Source organism: Pantherophis guttatus, chromosome 8 (genome assembly GCF_059756535.1).
Source record: "Pantherophis guttatus breed Tessera chromosome 8, ASM5975653v1, whole genome shotgun sequence".
Classification (NCBI taxonomy): domain Eukaryota; kingdom Metazoa; phylum Chordata; class Lepidosauria; order Squamata; family Colubridae; genus Pantherophis; species Pantherophis guttatus.
The window spans coordinates 72,699,999-72,717,509 of NC_142070.1; the positions used below are offsets into that span (position 1 = coordinate 72,699,999).

A 17,511-nucleotide genomic window follows, 5' to 3' on the forward strand; every position below is an offset into this window, starting at 1 on the left:
GTAAAATTTGATGTGATGCCTCTTGTCAGAATTTTGCACGTTGTCAATGATCAGTTGGTCAGTTTGGTTTCGGTAATAACAAAGAGTGTTTATCTATGAAACAGGCCTGGAGGGCAGAATAGGACTTGCCTCAAATATTTAAAAACGCAGGAAAAGATTGAACAGAATATCCCAAGGGTGTTTTTCCAAAAGGTAACTGGACTTTCTTGGGGGTTTTTTCCCCCTTGAAAACGTTTAGCTTCTTGGATGAGTAGTGAAATATTTTTCCAGGGAAAAAAAATCAAGAAAGTCCAATTGTCTTTTGGGACAACCATGACCTGGATGATTGAGAATCTCCACAGACGTTGATCATCCCATCATGACATTGTTTTTTTACAAACAACGATTGTGGTCATGTTCACATCAAATAATTTTGGAGAATGTTGGCTTATCAACAAGCATGCAACCCATCACTCCAACTTTTCGCATCTTATACATTGTAGAATTCTGTTTTATAATGCCATGTTGAGCACGGTCTATATCAGGGGTGTCAAACTCAAGTCCCACGGGCCGGATCTGCCCCATGGGGTTCTTGAATCTGGAAATAGCAAAGGACTGGCCAACGATGCCTCTGGAAGCCAAAACGAGCCCTGTTTTTTGCCTGGACGGCCTCCTGCAGCACTCTGCTGGCCAAAATGGGGTGCGGGGGTCCTCTTGCAGCACTTTGCTGGCCAAAACAGGCACGGGGGGGGCCCTCACACGGCCCCTCCCCCGCCCCGTTTTGGCTGGCAGGGTGCTGCAGGAGGCGTCCGTCCCATCTGCCCCCTCTCCTGCCCTGCCCCCCCCCCCCCCCGGCCGGTCGGCCCACAGAGAACTGCAATGCTGATCTGGCCCTCGAAGAAATTCAGTTTGACACTCCTGGTCCATATTACTTTTTTTCTTACTTTTGAAGTAGCATCAACATATTCAGCTGCAAGAGACACTTGACTGTCAAAGTAGAACTCTGGAAATATGCAATGGGAGAGTGACTTGTTTTGGACTGTGATTGTTTGAGAGTGAAATAAAAAGATGTCAAACTTGCCCGGGGCAGTTTTACCTGACACTCCCTTGTCTAGGATCTGTGTGACCTTTTCACTCGGTGGAGTCATGTTGCAAATCAGTCCTGGCAATTTTGCAAAAGGTTGGATTGTAGAGTTGGATGCTTTGACAGAAATAATAGATGCAGAAAGAAAGGAATGGTTTTTTTCCCCAGTTCCTACTAGATAAGCAGTTATGTCCGGTAAAGGAAAAGAGAAGAGACACCGGATCTAGTTGCTTTGCTTCAGGAAACTCAAATATTAATTATTTGAGTACAATATTTGGATGTTTTCTGCTTAGAAGTTTTGGTTTACTTAATGAGAGAAAATCTTCCACTACAAGAGGAGTTCCTAAAGCTTTTGCCATCACACCACCCTTCAGTCTAATCTTAATGTACATCCCTTAAAAATCCACACACCAAAATGAACACAAATGAACAATGAAAACAAAGCAATAAAACTTTATTTTTAATTCAGATGCATACAACTACCAGTGGTTCTCAACTTACAACCACCATTGAGCCCAGCATTTATGTTACTAAGTGAGAAATGGGTTAAGTGTGTGTTGCCCCATTTTAAGACTTTTCTTGTCACATATGTTCAGTGAATCACTGCAGTTGTTAAGTTAGTAAGCCGGTTGTTAAGTGAATCTGACTTCCCCATTGACTTGGCTTGTCAGAAGGTTGCAAAATATGATCATATGACCCCGGAACATTGCAATAAATGTGAGTCAGTTGTCAAGTATCCAATGTAAATCACTTCACGGGGATGCTGCCACATCATAACTGTGGAAAATGGTCATAAGTCTCTTTTTCATTGAAGTTGTAACTGAATGATCACTAAATGAACTCTTATAAGAACCTGTAAAAGGTTCTTCGCAACTCCCCTGTAGACACTCTATACCCATGATGGCATGCGTGCCACAGGTGGCCTGTGGAGCCATATCTGTGGGCACACGAGCTCAGCTCCAGCGCGCGCCAGCTGATTTTCGGGCCTTCTGGGCCCATCGGAAGTCAGGAAACACGCTGTTTCCAGCCTCTGCAGTGCCTCGGCGGGCGGGGCTGTTTTCGCCCTCCCCAGGCTCCTAGAAAGGCTCTGGAGCCTGAGGAAACCGAAAAACGGGCCAACAGGCCCACCGTGCCATCACGTGTCAAAAGCGGGGGGATCGTGGGGGGGTTGCATGCGCGGGGAGGCGGGGCGCATAGAATTATGGATGTGGGCACGTGCACATGCGACCTCCCGCCCTCCCTCCGCTTTTGGCACGTGATGGCAAAAAAGTTAGCCATCACTGCTCTATATCTTCTCAAGGCAGGTACCCCTCACAGTTTGAGAAACCTTCCACTAGAGACTGTGGCCATATGGTGTCGTGATTCCTGAGAGGCCAGCATTCGTGGCTTGTTGCCCTGGGATAGCCACAAGACGTTGAAGCCTTTTCAGGCAGATAACAGAACATTCATCACGTAGTTCTGTGCAGGAATTACAGTTAAAAGCTTGTTTTTCTGCACCTGAGGAGATTTGGCACCGAATATCAAGGCATAGCCCTAGATACTTATAAATTCTATTGGCCCTGATTCCTGTTACAGCTGTCCAACTGCTCCATTAAATAAATCCTCACAGGATGTTATGGCAAAATTTGTCAAAAGCCTTTCTTGCCGTACCTGTTTCTTTTTGAACACTGTTTCAAGACAGGTGATGTAGATGTCTGCAAATCCTATTTATTGCCTCTGTCTTCTCAGGGGGCTCAGATAATAATCTTCTAAATGCAACAGTGTTTGGGGTTTCTTAAATGTAATAGAAGAAAGTGTCATGTCTTGGGGCGGAAATAAAATATAGCATAAACTTTAATAAATCCGGTTATATGTTTTAGCTATGTAACGGCATAATAAGTCATCAGTCTTCCTACCATTTAAAGGGAAGCATCTTTTAAATAAAACAGCACAATGAATGATGGTCCTGGAATCTTTTAAATAACCTTAACTCCACTTAAGCTAAAGCGTAAGCAGAGCTAGCCGGCTTAGATGTCAACCTGATCCCAGATCCCTTTAGTCGGAGAAGAAACAGCCAGCACAATGCCATTGTTGGGGGAGCCCCAAAAGCCACCTGAATTTTGATCTGCTCAGTGGCCTCAAGACAGAAGTCTAACAGGTTGGTACAGGGGTGAAATCCAGCAGGTTCTGACAGGTTCTAGAGAACCGGTAGCGGAAATTTTGAGTAGTTCAGAGAACCGGCAAATACCACCTCTGGCTGGCCCCAGAGTGGGGTGGGAATGGAGATTTTGCAATATCCTTCCCCCAGGAGTGGGGAGGGAATGGGGATTTTGCAGTATCCTTCCCCTGCCATGCCCACCAAGCCACACCACGCCCACCAAGCCACACCCACAGAACCAGTAGCAAAAAAAAAAATTGGATTTCACCACTGGGTTGGTAGCTGAGGATGTCAGAGTATTTGTTCCTGTCCCAGCAGCAACTGCATCAAATTAAATTCTGAGCTTATTATTATTGTAAGGTCTCAAAAATTGTGAGATCACTAAATCTTTTTAAAGCTTTTAGGAGTCTTGAAAATTTAGTATTTTCATGCAAGGTTTACTGCAGTAATTGCAAATCTTGAGTTTAGAAAAAAAAAATCCTTGAAGTTGAAGTGGATTTTGGAAAGGGGCTGTGAGAATGTTGCTATCCTACCTTAGAAAGATTTTTGTCTTTCAGCCACACACTCTAAAATGGGGAAAATAAAATCAGCCCGTTTTAGACTTGGACTATATGTTTCATAAATGCCTTGTGTCCTGGAGCCCAGCAGCTTCTACATTGGAAAGTAATATCAAGAGGGGATACCAAAAGTGGTGTTTTTTTTCAGGAGGCAACTGGATTTTCTTGTTTTTTATTTGAAGAGGTTTCGCTTCTCATCCAAGAAGCTTCTTCAGCTCTGACAGGATAGTGGGGAATGGAAGGATTTATACTCCTTGCAGACAGCTGGTCATTTGCATCCTTTTAGAGCAGGGTTGGACAAACATGGCCCCTTTATGACCTGTGGACTTCAACTCCCAGAATTCCTGAGCCAGTCTCAGGAATTCTGGGAGTTGAAGTCCACAGGTTGTAAAAGGGCCACAGTTGCCCACCCCTGTTTTAGAGGGTCATTGAAGCACTTGGAGGTTTATCTGTGTCCTCAGGGTCACCTGAGGAATGTTCCTGGTTCCTATAACTTGCAATTTTTTTTTCTCTGGAAATCCAAAATCCATTTCTATTCCCACCCCATTCAAAGGGTGTTCATCCCAAATTTGTATAGCTAAAAGTCTGTTGAGATCAAGAAGGGATGTTTTGCAAGAAAAAGGCAATAGGGTGCACTTCATCCTTCTGTCCATCCTGTAATTCCCTTTTGCAAGTCATATTTCCCTTTGTCGGGATGCTAAACATCCCGAAAACTTGTATCTGGTCCCCAGTTAAGGTAAAAACCTCTGATGCTGAGCAGGGAAGAGAGATTCAGTGGTTCTCTTTGTTGCAACATAATAGAGAGCAGCATACAAGATTTCAGTGCACAAGGTGACTTTGCACAGCATTAAGTTACTGTGTCTTTCAAGTGCTATTAAGAAGGCTTCTGAGGGGAAAAGGGTATCAAACACATTGAGTCCCTGGGAAAAATGTGAATTTGATAAGCAAAAGATTAAGTCTCAGCTTGCATGATTATGCATGTTTAGGCTAACATCAGTTCCTTAATTCTTTAATTATAATTTTATTATGTTTTTTTTAAGTGCGTGTAATAACAATTGAGAACAAAGGTTATAGATTTAAATTTTACAAGAAAAGCTATAGGGTTAGCTAAATCATACAAATAAAAAAGTCGAAATGGGAATGCAAGAGAAAAAAATCTTATCATACACTATAATTGCAATATGATTGAATATGTATTTGAATAATTTCATTGTTTTCTACCATATCAAAAAAAATTTAGACAAATCGCAATTCTATGTTTAAACAATATGCACATAATCTGTATAGAATCATATTATTTGATATTTCTGCTGACTCAAAACCAGATCAAAAGCCAAGATTTCATGTGTTAGTTTAATTCCAAAATCCAGTAGGAACACGTTCTTCCAGGAGTTTTGCAAGATGTTATTCATGGAGATCAATGTGTGTTTTTACCTATAAGATAGTTAAAGACTAATGTTTAATATCAACAACTGTGTTGATATTTCGGAATATTTAAATCAACATAACGAAGAAGAAGGTGCATTAATTATTATTTTTTTTAGATGCATAGAAGGTTTTGACAATTTGAGCTGGACTTTCCTGTTTACAGTTTTGGAAGACATTAATTTTGGAGAGAATTTTATAATGGGTAAAATTGACTTACACTTCACAGAAAGCATAAATAATTGTTAGTGGAGATCTAACAGAAACATGTTAAAGAAAAATAAAAAAGGAACGAGACAAGGCTGCCCATTGTCCCTTCTGCTGATGATTTTGCTTCTTGAAACACTGAATAGAGACATAAAATGAGATGAAAAGATTGTGGGAGTAAAGATTTAAAAACAGATTTATAAATTGAGAGCTTTTGCAGGTATAGATACGGTATACTAGTATTTTTAATAGGATTGTGCTGAAATGTAGGCAAAATAGAAATTACTTCTCATAAACTGTCCTCTTTATTTATTTTCTTTATCTTTTTTTTATTCATTCATTCATCCTCTAGCCAAACCAGAGATTGTCACTTCAGAAAGACTGAGCAATGGCATGCTACTTTGTGTGGCAAGTGGATATCCTGCTCCTACTATTAGCTGGTATGTTTGCCCAGCCACTGAGCAAAGGTGAGAGATTCTAAACATTTGTTTTGATTTTGGATTAAAGGATGAGAAGTCAATACAATCCACTCTAATGTTCCATTGTGTGTTCTTTTCATGGCCTTAAACCTCATGAGAAAGTACATTTCTTGGGTTTCCATTGGAAGTGAGATGAGAAGGAAGTGCCTAAATTCACCCTACGCCACATGGTCAGCAAATTCTGTTTTCATAGAAATAATTTCCACCCCTCATGGGATGAAAGAAACAGGTTCGGCAGATAGAAGAAAAGGCTGAACTTCTGTTCACTAATCCTGCTTGATAACTATACACCTATTTGGAAAGAAGATGTTGTGGCCCGCCAGTGGTTAGCAGATTCAGACAGTGAGGAGGTTGGGGAGGAACATGGGCCAGTCCTGGAGTCTGGGGAAGGCTCTGCGTCGGAGGTAGAGAGGGGGCCAGGGCCGTATGCCAGTTGTCAGTTGCCTTCGGAGTCAGACATCAGTGAGGCAGATGAACAGCTGGAGCCTGTTCCTGGTGTGCACAGAGTTGCAAGATGAAGGGAACAGCTGAAGAACAAGGGTCGACTTGGGAGTAAGACCACAGGTGGACGATGAATGGCCCCTCCCAGATGGAATAAAAAAGGAGCGAAAGGGGAGTGGAGTTTGCAGGAGACAATTAGTTCACTTATTGGTTCGTGACTCTCAGAGATTTCTTGTTTTGAAGATATCGGCCTGGCAGCTGTCCAAGCCAGATAAAGTCTGTGCCTGTAAATTCTCCCTTGAAAGACTTTGCTGGATGTGAATGAGAGGAATTCACAGTAACTTAATAAAAAGGGTTTTTTGTCGGGACAAGGAGTCTGCTTCGTGCTCTTGGGAAGCCTAGGTCAGAACAGAAGAAGCTTAACAGGTGCAAACCGTACACAGGAAGGACCTTTTAAATGTGCATTGCATTCATGGGAATTGGAGACACATCAATAAAAACAATCTATACAGGAGTAGAAAGTGTGGTTCTGCTTGTGGTTCATTAAATGTATGGACAGGCAGTCCTTGACTTAGAGACCATTTGTTTAACAACAGTTCAGAGTTACGATAGCACTGAGAAAAGTGATTTATAACCGTCTTCTAAACTAGATCCATCGTACCACCCATGGGGGTGGGGGGGTGTCCCCTGATGGCCATTTGAGCTCTTAGCAACTGGTCCTCGTTTACAATGATTGCAGCATCCTGTACTTACATTGTGGTCACTTCAGCTTACGACCACAATTGAGCCCCAAAACTTTTTAATAGGAATTTGTTAAGTGAGTTTTGCCCCATTTTACGATTTTTCTTGTTACACTTGTTTACTGAATCACTGCAGTTGTTAAATTAGTCACACGGTCCTTAAGTGAATCTGGTCCCCCCATTGACTTTGTCAGAAGGTCACAAAAGGGGATCCCATGACCTCGGGACACCGCAGCCGTCATAAATGTGAGTCAGCTGTCAAGCATCTGAATATAAATCAGATGACCATGGGGATGCCGAAATGGTCATAACTGTGAAAAAATGGTCACCTTTTTTCAGTGCTGTTGTAACTTTGAACGGTCACTAAATGAACTGATGTAAATTGAAGACTACTTGTACTCCTATTTTCTCCACAACAAAAACCCTGTGAGGTGGGTTCGGCTGAGAGAGAGCGGCCCAAAGTCACCAGCTGGCCTCTAGGCCTAAAGTAGAACTAGAACTCACCGTCTCCTGGTTTCTAGACTGGTGCTTAACCGCTAGATCAAACTCTAATAATTGTGTAACATCTAATGTAACACAATTTTAGGCAACATGGGTTAATTAGGTTTCCATCTACACACAGTAGATTATATAGCCGTGATGGCGAACCTATGCTACACGTGCCACAGGTGGCATGTGGAGCCATATCTGTGGGCACGCGAGCTGTTGCCCTAGTTCAGCTCCAGCATATATGTGCGCGCCGGCCTCCCCTCCCAGGAATCGGCCTCTGGGGGGTGGGGGAGGCCATCTTTGCCCTCCCCAGGCTCCAAGAAAGCTTCTGGAGCCTGGGGACGGCAAAAAACGGGCCTTCCGGTTCCACCGGAAGTCAGGAAACGGGCCGTTTCCGGCTTCCAGAGGCTTCAGGGAGGCCTGCTAGGCCCAAAATAGGGCACGAGGGGGGTCACACATGCATGTGCAGGGGGCAGGGCATGGGGGGATTGAATTACGGGTGTGGGCACGCGCGCATGACCCTCGCACTCCCGCCCCTCACTTCTGGCACACAACGGCAAAAAGGTTAGCCATCGCTGTTATATAGCAAGTGCGACTTGTAGGATTGGAAGAAAGAAAAGAGTTAACTACAAAGTAATTATCCACTTTTCTAACAAGATTGCCTGTATTTTCATTGCAGGTAATTCATTTGCAAAATACTTGCTATTTTTGATGATGTTTTGAACATTATTGCTAATTTACAGTGTTTTTCCTATCCAAAACATTTTTCAGAAGTTATTTTAATACAGTATGCCTTTTTTTTTTTAATTAATAAAAAAATCTATCTCAAGTTAGTTGTAAATATCTCTGGTTGTGATATTTGTAGTATATAATCCAGAGTACCATAAAGACCCTTCTGTGCCTATGTTGACCAAAATTCTGTTTACACCAGAAACAACAGTTTTTAAGAAGATCCCAATTCTGTTCGTAATAATTGTACCAGTTATACAACTGTGACCTTTTATCAGATAATTGCCTAACACTGAGTCTTCTGTCTTTCGGCCCCACAATAGATTTTGCTAATATATACTTTGGGGTACCGAATGTACACTTTGAAGGGCTCTAATCAGTGGAACAACTAATTAATCAGTGGAACAACTTGCCTCCAGAAGTTGTGAATGCTCCAACACTGGACGTTTTTAAGAAGAGATTGGATAACCATTTGTCTGAAATATTACAAGGTTTCCTGAGCAGTGGAACTGCAGGTTGCCTGAGAACGGAGTTGGACCAGATGATCTCCAACGTCTTTTCCAGCTCTGTTATTCTGGAGTTCTAATCTCACTTTCACCAACATGCCTTAAACCAGGAGTCTCCAACCTTCGCAACTTTAAGACTTGTGGACTTCAATTCCCAGCAAAGCTGGCCGAGGAACTTTGGGAGTTGAAGTCCACAAGTCTTAAAGTTGCCAAGGTTGGAGACCCCTGCCCTAAGCAATTTCTGACAGGCAGTGGACTTTGTATTTTGAAAATTAATGAAAAGAAATTAGGTTAGATTCACAAGATATAAATGAAAAAAGTTAGCAGATTTGTTGACTTTTGAGGTATACCGAGTTGGATCCAGATCTAATTATAATTAGTGCAAACTCAATGAAATTAATCAGATTTAAGATTGCTATGATTAACATAAAACTATTTCGGTGAATCTGAATTAAAAGCAACCAAATCTCCAGTGGCTTCGTTAGGATAAGCATTAAAATTAGAATTGCCAAGAATTTCCAAGCAGGAATGTTGATGTATCTTAACCATGTCACTTGCCTTCTCTTGTCAGCAAGAATGGCTGGATAACTGGACATTGGTTAGGAGAAAAGGCTTGATGTAAAATGTCAAATTATTAGCCCTAGGATGCTCGTCCAATAGTATTTCTTCTTTTGTTTTTCATCCAGATGATTGGGTTTTTTTTCCCCCCCAGGTGTCCAGATTCACCAAATGTTTCTCCAGTGAATGTAAAAACCAAATATAAAGATTCAACATTTTCTTCCTTTGGAAAGATAATTGTGGAGAGTACTATTGATACCAGCATGTTCAAGAGCAATAGTACAATCACCTGTGAGGCTTCCAATACCATTGATAGACGTTCAGCTTTCTTTAACTTTGCTATTAAAGGTAAATTATGTAACTTACTGTATTTTTCGGAGTATAAGACACACCTTTCCCCCCCCAAAAAGAGGGTGAAAATCTGGGTGCGTCTTATACTCCAAATGTAGCCCCACCCAGCTTCTCAAACGGAGGTTTCAGAGGCTGAAAAAAGCATCAGAAACGAAGCTTCAGAAAAGAAGCCCCCAAACAGAGCTTCAGAGGCTTTTTTTCTGAAGCTTTGTTTTGGAGGCTTTCAGAGGCAGGAAAAAAAGTTTTTTCTGAAACGGAGTTTCAGAGGCAGAAAAAAAAGCAAGGCATAGAGCTCACAACCAAGGAACCTGTTGCTAAAATTCACTTTTGGGAACAGCTGATTGGGGGTATTCCGGGAGTCCGATCCACCTGCCAATCAGCTTTTTTTCTTATTTTCCTCCCCAAAAACTAAGGTGTGTCTTATACTCCGGTGCATCTTACACCCCAAAAAATACGGTATTTCAGAAACAGAATACAGTATTTATTCTGCAAGCTTTTGGAATAGCACTAAGGACTTTGTCAGAAATGGTCCCTTCCAACTCTGTTAATCTGTAAATCTGTAAACTTAAAGTCACCAAGTTCCTTCATGATGATGTTAACCAAAGGCATATATTTTTGTCACAACTTTCTCCATAATACTTGTTTTTTGGGGGTTTTTTGCTTGTTATATTAAGTATTCTAAGAAACATTAACATTTTTTTGGATACTGGAGAGAGTCTTTCCTGCAGGTTACCCCCAGACTATAGAATAGTGTTTCTCAACCTCAGCTGTGTTAAGATGCATGGACTTCAGCTTCCAGAATGTATATACTGGCTGGGAGGTTGAAGTCGATGCCTCTTAAAAATGCTGAAATAGAGAATGCCTGCTACAGAATCCTTCAGTACCTTTGTTTGACATCTGCTGCCTCAACATTTATAAATCTGTAAAGACCCATCTTTTTTCACCAGCCTTTTGAAGTATTTGAATATCAATTTTAGTGTAAGCTTTAATTAATATGACTAATTTTCATATTCTACTTTTGTTTTTGTTTTTAAAGTTTGCCAGCTGTCTTGTAGACTTGCCGGAATGAAGGCAATTTATAAATAAGTGTATCAAAATTTTAAAAAACCAAGTTGCTAATAAGTTTTCATGTTTTTACATGTGTCTGTCTCTCTAGAACAAGAAAATAACCGCAGCCTTTTCACTCCGTTGTTAATTGGCTTTGGTGTAGCAGCAGGACTGATGTGTGTTATAGTCATAATCCTTGTTTATAAATACCTCCAGGTAAGAATTGTGTGTAATTGTGTCTCGTTAGAATGCCAGTTTTTTTTTTCCTGCCACTGCTTTACCAGTTGAAGTACTTAAAAAAGTTGTGTCTTGTATTCCAGAAACCCAAATACGAGGTACAATGGAAGGTAGTTGATGAAATAAATGGAAACAACTATATCTACATAGATCCAACACAGCTTCCATATGATGAGAAATGGGAGTTTCCAAGAAACTGCCTCAGTTTCGGTTAGTTTGCAGATATTTAATCTCGCTGGCAATCCAATAATGCTTCTACTACCCTTCTTACATCAGTGATGACGTGGTTTAAAAATATTTTCTCTTCCTAGCCTAATTTTGATTATGATTTTGATTTACCAGTTCATTCCAGAGAAGAGCATCCATACTACGGTATATCAATACAAAGGCAGGATCAAGGGGGTAGGCTCAAGGCAGGGGTGAAATCTAAAAAATTTTCCCTACCGGTTCTGTGGGCGTGGCTTAATTGGTGGGCATGGCTTGGTGGTCAGGTGACCCGGAGGGCGTGGCCATTAATAATAAATAATAAACAAAATACACAAAACAATAAGAAGTATCAAAAACCAACTTTTACACTTTACACATACACAACACAACACAACAGACTCATACTTCACCCAAATTGGTCCCTGCAACAAGCAGGAACCTCACACAGCCACAAAAAGCTCAAAAATCAACTTTCACATTTTTTCCACACAAAATGCTACATACAGCTTTGTGAGATTTTGTGCGTTTGTGTAGTTAGAGTCAAACACTACAGAAACACACCAAATCTCAGAAAGCTGCACAAATATTTTATTTTATTTTATTATTTTATTTATATTTTTAGATAAAAGCAGCTAAATTTAAAACTTCCTTAACTTTAAATTGCTATGTCTAAAAAAAAATAATAAAACTCCTAAAAAAACCCACAATTAACTATTTTTTTTAAGCTCCCCCTCAAAAAAACTAAAAACCCAGTTACTTACCAAATTGAAGGCACAAGGCAGGCAGGTAGGCAGATTGACTTGCTCACCGATTGGATTGATTGCAGGCAGGCAGATTGACTTGCTAGCCGATGCAATGGATTGCAGCAGCCACAAGAAGGCAGGAAAAGCGAGTGAGCCCGAAAGAACCAGCAGACTGCCAAATGGGGACCGGGCGATTGAGTGGGCATGGGCGGGTGTGGGGGGGCAGGGATTTTTGCTACCGGTTCTCCGAACTACTCGCTGCCATCGCTAACGGATCGGCCGATCCAGTCCGAACCGGGAGCATTTCACCCCTAGATCAAGGGCACCATTGGGCCAACACAATGCCAGCTCCTTTCTTTCTGTAGCTGTACCTTGAGTGTTGTATGCACGTATGAAATCAGCAAAGGTGTTTGAGCGAAGCTGTCATTTTGATGGAAGCACTGCAGTCTGTGGGTATTCCTGCTCCTATCACAGTTGCTTCTAAGAGAGAATTCTATTACAATAAGGAGTCATATTTTTTTCAGAGTCATGGGGCCTCTCAATGTACAGTATGTCACAGAAGTGAGTAAACCCTTTCACATTTTGCAACTATTTAAGTATATCTTTTCATGGGACAACACTGAAGAAATGACACCTGGCTACAATGTAAAGTAGTGAGTATACAGCTTGTATAACAGTGTAAATGTGCTGTCCCCTCAAAATAATGCTACACACAGCCATTAATGTCTAAACTGCTGGCAACAAAAATGAGTACAAGCCGTATATACTCACTACTTTACATTGTAGCCAAGTGTCATTTCTTTAATGTTGTCCCATGAAAAGATATACTTAAAATATTTACAAATTGTGAGGGCGTGTACTCACTTCTGTGACATACTGTAGCTCTGCGATCCTGGAAAAAGACACACTTTTTAATGAATCATAGGCAGCTTGTTTATATTTCGTGCATGGTCCTAGATTCAAGCAGATGAAACGTTCGGTGAAAAATAAAGGATTTAGAGGAAGATTGCTCTAAATTTGCTGCCCTTCTTCCCCCCACCCTTATGGAATAAGTTAAATATGGCCCTATAAATATTCTGGACACTGTCCATGTTTCCATGGCTGGCTGGTGAATTCTGGGAGTTGAAGTCCTCAAGTCTTAAAGTTGCCAAGGTTGGACACCCTTGCTTTAGATAGTAACTAGAATTCTTTATAATAGAGTTCTTTCTTGGCCAAGTGTGATTGGACACATAAGGAATTTGTCTTCGGTGCATAAGCTCTCAGCGTGCATAAAAGGTGTAAGTGATAAATCATGCTCATAGTCATCATCAATACATTCATCATGAATCATAACTAGTATTATCTTTTTGGACTGTTCCCTTCTGGCAGAAGATACAGAACAATTAAAACTCGGACCACACGATTTCTGAATAGTTTTTATCCCAGAGCTATAATTGCACTCAACAATGAACTAAAGGGCCACCATCAGTGAGCTGTTGGACAGGATTACTTGGTCTGTTGTGTGGATGTTTGGGTGGCTTAGGGGTGGAGAATTGTGGTGGTTGGGAGTGTGTTTGGGGATTGTTATGTGTGTTGACATGGTCTTTGGGTGCTGAGTGAATTTCGTTGTATGGGTATACTATGTATACACGTACAATGACAATAAAGACAAAGTTATTATCATAGTAAAGTAAGGTACATGAATGGATAAATATAGTGAAAACAGCACAAACATCTGGTTGATTTCTGAATGTCTACTCTTTGCATAATTTGTAACAATAATATTAATAAACTTTATGCTGCTAGAAATAGTAGCAGAAGGAGAAGCATTGCTACTCCTCCCGCTTACTCCTTTTCCATTGCTGCTTGCAAGTCAGTTGTAACTTCAGCAGCAGAAACAATAACCCTTAAGAAGCCTGGGGTGGAGGATGTCCCCATAGATCACTACTGGCCACTGTGCTCCTACTAATGAAGGAATGAGGAGAGAGGCTAGGCATACTGATTCTGAGCTGCCCAAAAAACTTTCCTGCTATCTAGTGGTTTCTGACTCTTTTCTAGTGCAGATATGGTGAGACCCAATCTTAGTGATTTGCTTTGGAATCCAGAGAGCTCTCTGATTGCTTTCAAATCACCCAATTTTATACATGGTTAACTTTATTGACAATCTGTTTGGAGGAAGATTTGTGCTTACCTTTCACGTGTTTTGGGACATTTCTAGGTAAGGTTCTAGGAGCTGGAGCTTTCGGGAAAGTCGTTGAAGCTACTGCCTATGGTCTCTTCAAACCTGATGGGGCAACGAGAGTGGCAGTGAAAATGCTCAAGCGTAAGTTCCTTGGAATTCCTTTTGGTTTAAAATTTCTTCCTTTGGGCTTCCAAAGCTTCATATAACCCTGTATTCTTAGGGGGGGTTGCCATCTGAACCAAAGCAGACATATTATCAGCAACTGAGTCAGATACCAACATCAGAGATTTGTCTATGGAGATTCTCAGTCATCCAGGTCGTGGTTGTCCCCAAAAGTGCTTTTTCAAGGGGCCACTGGACTTCCTTTGCTTTTCCTTGAAAACATTTCACTTCTTATCAAAGTGTCAGGTTCGAGGTCGTCTCAAATAAATTGCACTAGAGTAAATGCAGCTTGAAGTGCTGACACAAAGAAGTTTCTTCAGTTCTGACTGCAGACAACATCAGAGATAGATGTCTGCTTGCTAGCAGCAAACTAGAATGGGGCTCAAACATGCGGGCTGGATCCGGCCCGCGATAGGCCACAGAGTTTGCCTGCGAGGCTGTCCCGGAGACAGCAAAGCCCCTGCCACCCTGGTCCTGACCATGGCCATCCAGTCAGCTGTGACGGCCATGCCAGACCTATGCCGGCCCCTCAAGGGCAAACAAAATCCCGACGCAGCCCCCTGATCTAGAACCTTCATTTTAGAGACTGAAGATGAACTTGGCAGCCGTATGAAGAGAGGTATCTGGTGTTCTGATCTAAGCTTCCTTAGAAAGTAAACAGCACAAATTTAGTCCCGGCAAACCCCTTTAATTCATACGGCTGTAAATTACTTTCATTTACAATCCGCAAGGCTTGATAAACAGTCTTTCAGGGGAAGGTTATCAACACCCACCTATCTCACGTGGAACGCTGGGAAGAGCTAATTGCCAGACGCAGGGCAAGGCCAAACTTGGCACAGAGTCACAAACAGAATTTTCAACTCTTGAATCGGCCAGATGAACTAATTGCTCCCTGCAAAAGCTCACGTCCCGTTCGCTTCTCTTTTATGTCTTATGGGAGGGGCCAATCATCTCCAAGCCTTACTCCCAAGTCGACCCTGTTTCTTTAATTGTTCCTGTCTCTTGGCAGTTCTGCGGATGTGCACACCGGGAACAGTCTCACACTGTTCTTCTGCCTCACTGATGTCAAACTCCGGAGGCAGCAAAGAACTACCAGATGGCCTTGGCCCCCTCTCTGCCTCCGACTCAGAGCTCTCGTCCGAGCCTTCCCCAGACTCCAGGACTGGCCCACGTTCCTCCCCAACTCCCTTACTATCCGAATCTGCTGCCAGCTCTGCTGGCTGCTGGTGGGCCACAACATCTGGCTCTAGCTTGGATGGCAAGGAAAAAAATAGAGAAAAATAGGAAATCATGACAGCAGACTGAAAGTAGGCCAGAGATTGGCCCTATTGGAAGAAGGTTGCTTCTCTAAACTTTCCCATTCTGGTCAGCTGGAGTTCAGAAATAAAATTCCCTGAGGAAATAGCTAGCCTGTTCTTGGATGGAGAATTCCTTTCTTGCCAGTTAAAGTTCTGACAGTTCCCAATTAATAGAAGTCTGAAAACAAACATGAAACCTGTTTCATTCCCTAAATTGTGGTCTACTATGATATGTGGCCGTGTCTGGACACAGGTAACCAAATTGAAAGCATGAGTAAGCCAAAACTGGGGTGGTTTGAATGTAGAGTGTTTAAGCTCTACATTAAGAGAATAAAGAAATTTAATTTAAAACCCTTATTGTTCTTTTTATTTTTTTGAGGAGGAAAGAGATTTTCCAGAATTTTTTCATGTTCCGTTTCCTGTGAAAGGGAAAACAGTAAAGTTGCCACCATCCCTCAGCATTTACTGTAAAATATCAACTGTTCTTGAAACCATTTGAAACTCAGGTTCCTTTAAAAAAAAAAAAACTCTGAAGTTTACCTTGAGTATCACGATGGTCTCGATTAATATTCTGTAAAATTACAAAGTAGAGGAGGAGACCTTCTTTGGAGACGAATTTGCACAACCAAATTGTCTTCCCAGTAAGGTCAATACCTGTTCTGCCCCAGCTCCAGATTCCCGAGGATATAGACACACACCAACGGTCCTTATCAAATTTATTAAGTAGCAAGAATAAACCAAAGTCTGGCAAAGGTTGGCAACCAGCCCAGAAAGCAAGATAAGACTTTTCCAAAAATGCTCTGTTGATAATTACAAGTTGTTTCTAGCAAGAAACTTACTAACTGCGTGTGACGTAAATAGGCTAAGGGAGTGGCCAATTATCCTCAAGACTTACTCTCGAGGAGACCTCCTCCTCCTGAGTAGCCACTCCTGCCTTTTGGCAGCCCTGCGTGCTGGAGCATTGAGGAGAGGCTCCTCCACTTCACTCTCTCCACTGGAAGGAGCCTCTGGAGGTTCTGAAGGCCCTGACTGAGTCTCTGCCTCTGGCACCACATCCTCTTCAGCCTCCTCGCTGTCCTACGCGAGCGCCGGCTGCGCAGGCTGCTGCCACGACACCACACCAGCCTCCTCATCGTCAGGATCAGCCACGATCCGCGCAGGCCGCTGGCGGGCCACAACAATACCCTAGTAACATTGCCTTATTTTGGAGGGACAGTTGGAGTGAATTGGGTTTGACCCTTAAAAGCTTCAAAATCAAAATATATAGTAAGACATTTTCAAAACCAGCAAATATACTTAACATATCAAAGTGAAGTTGCTTTTTGAAGTTGTGATGCCTCTCAAGGTACATAAAGGTCAGTCTGTGGTGTTTTTGAGCTTCTACAAAAGGAGGCGGCAAGATTCTGTTACTGTAAGGTAAAGGTTCCCCTCGCACATATGTGCTAGTCATTCCAGACTCTAGGGAGCGGTGCTCATCTCCGTTTCAAAGCCGAAGAGCCAGCACTGTCCGAAGACGTCTCCATGGTCATGTGGCCGGCATGACTAAACACCAAAGGCGCATGGAACACTGTTACCTTCCCACCAAAGGTGGTCCCTATTTTTCTACTTGCATTTTTTATGTGCTTTCAAACTACTAGGTTGGCAGAAGCTGGGACAAATAACAGGAGCTCACCCCGTTACGCGGTGCTAGGGATTCGAACCGCTGAACTGCTGACCCGATCGACAAGGTCAGCGTCTTAGCCACTGAGCCACCGCGTCCCTTTCTGTTATTGTAACTTTACAATAAAGTTAGTGTTATGACTTTGATTTCTTGTCTGGGCTGACTTGAAAGCCGGACATCAATCTTGCAAGTCTCAAAGGACATCTCCCTCCCCCTTTGCCTTTACTTTCCAGAGAAGTAGGGAGGTTTCCTCCTGAGATGTCTGCATGTCCCTATTCTCTTTGCGGGCTGAGATGCCTCTTACCTAACCGTCA

The 17,511-nt window shown here is 42.1% G+C and overlaps 1 protein-coding gene across 1 annotated transcript in view; it reads left to right on the forward strand.

The window, feature by feature from the left end:
- KIT (KIT proto-oncogene, receptor tyrosine kinase) overlaps window positions 1–17,511 on the forward strand; it is a 125,033-nt gene that overhangs the window by 82,105 nt on the left and 25,417 nt on the right. Inside the window, exons 8-12 of the mRNA XM_060690820.2 lie at window positions 5,742–5,856; window positions 9,486–9,679; window positions 10,839–10,945; window positions 11,050–11,176; window positions 14,114–14,218. Coding sequence (XP_060546803.2) covers window positions 5,742–5,856; window positions 9,486–9,679; window positions 10,839–10,945; window positions 11,050–11,176; window positions 14,114–14,218 — 648 coding nt within the window. The remainder of the gene's footprint in view (window positions 1–5,741; window positions 5,857–9,485; window positions 9,680–10,838; window positions 10,946–11,049; window positions 11,177–14,113; window positions 14,219–17,511) is intronic.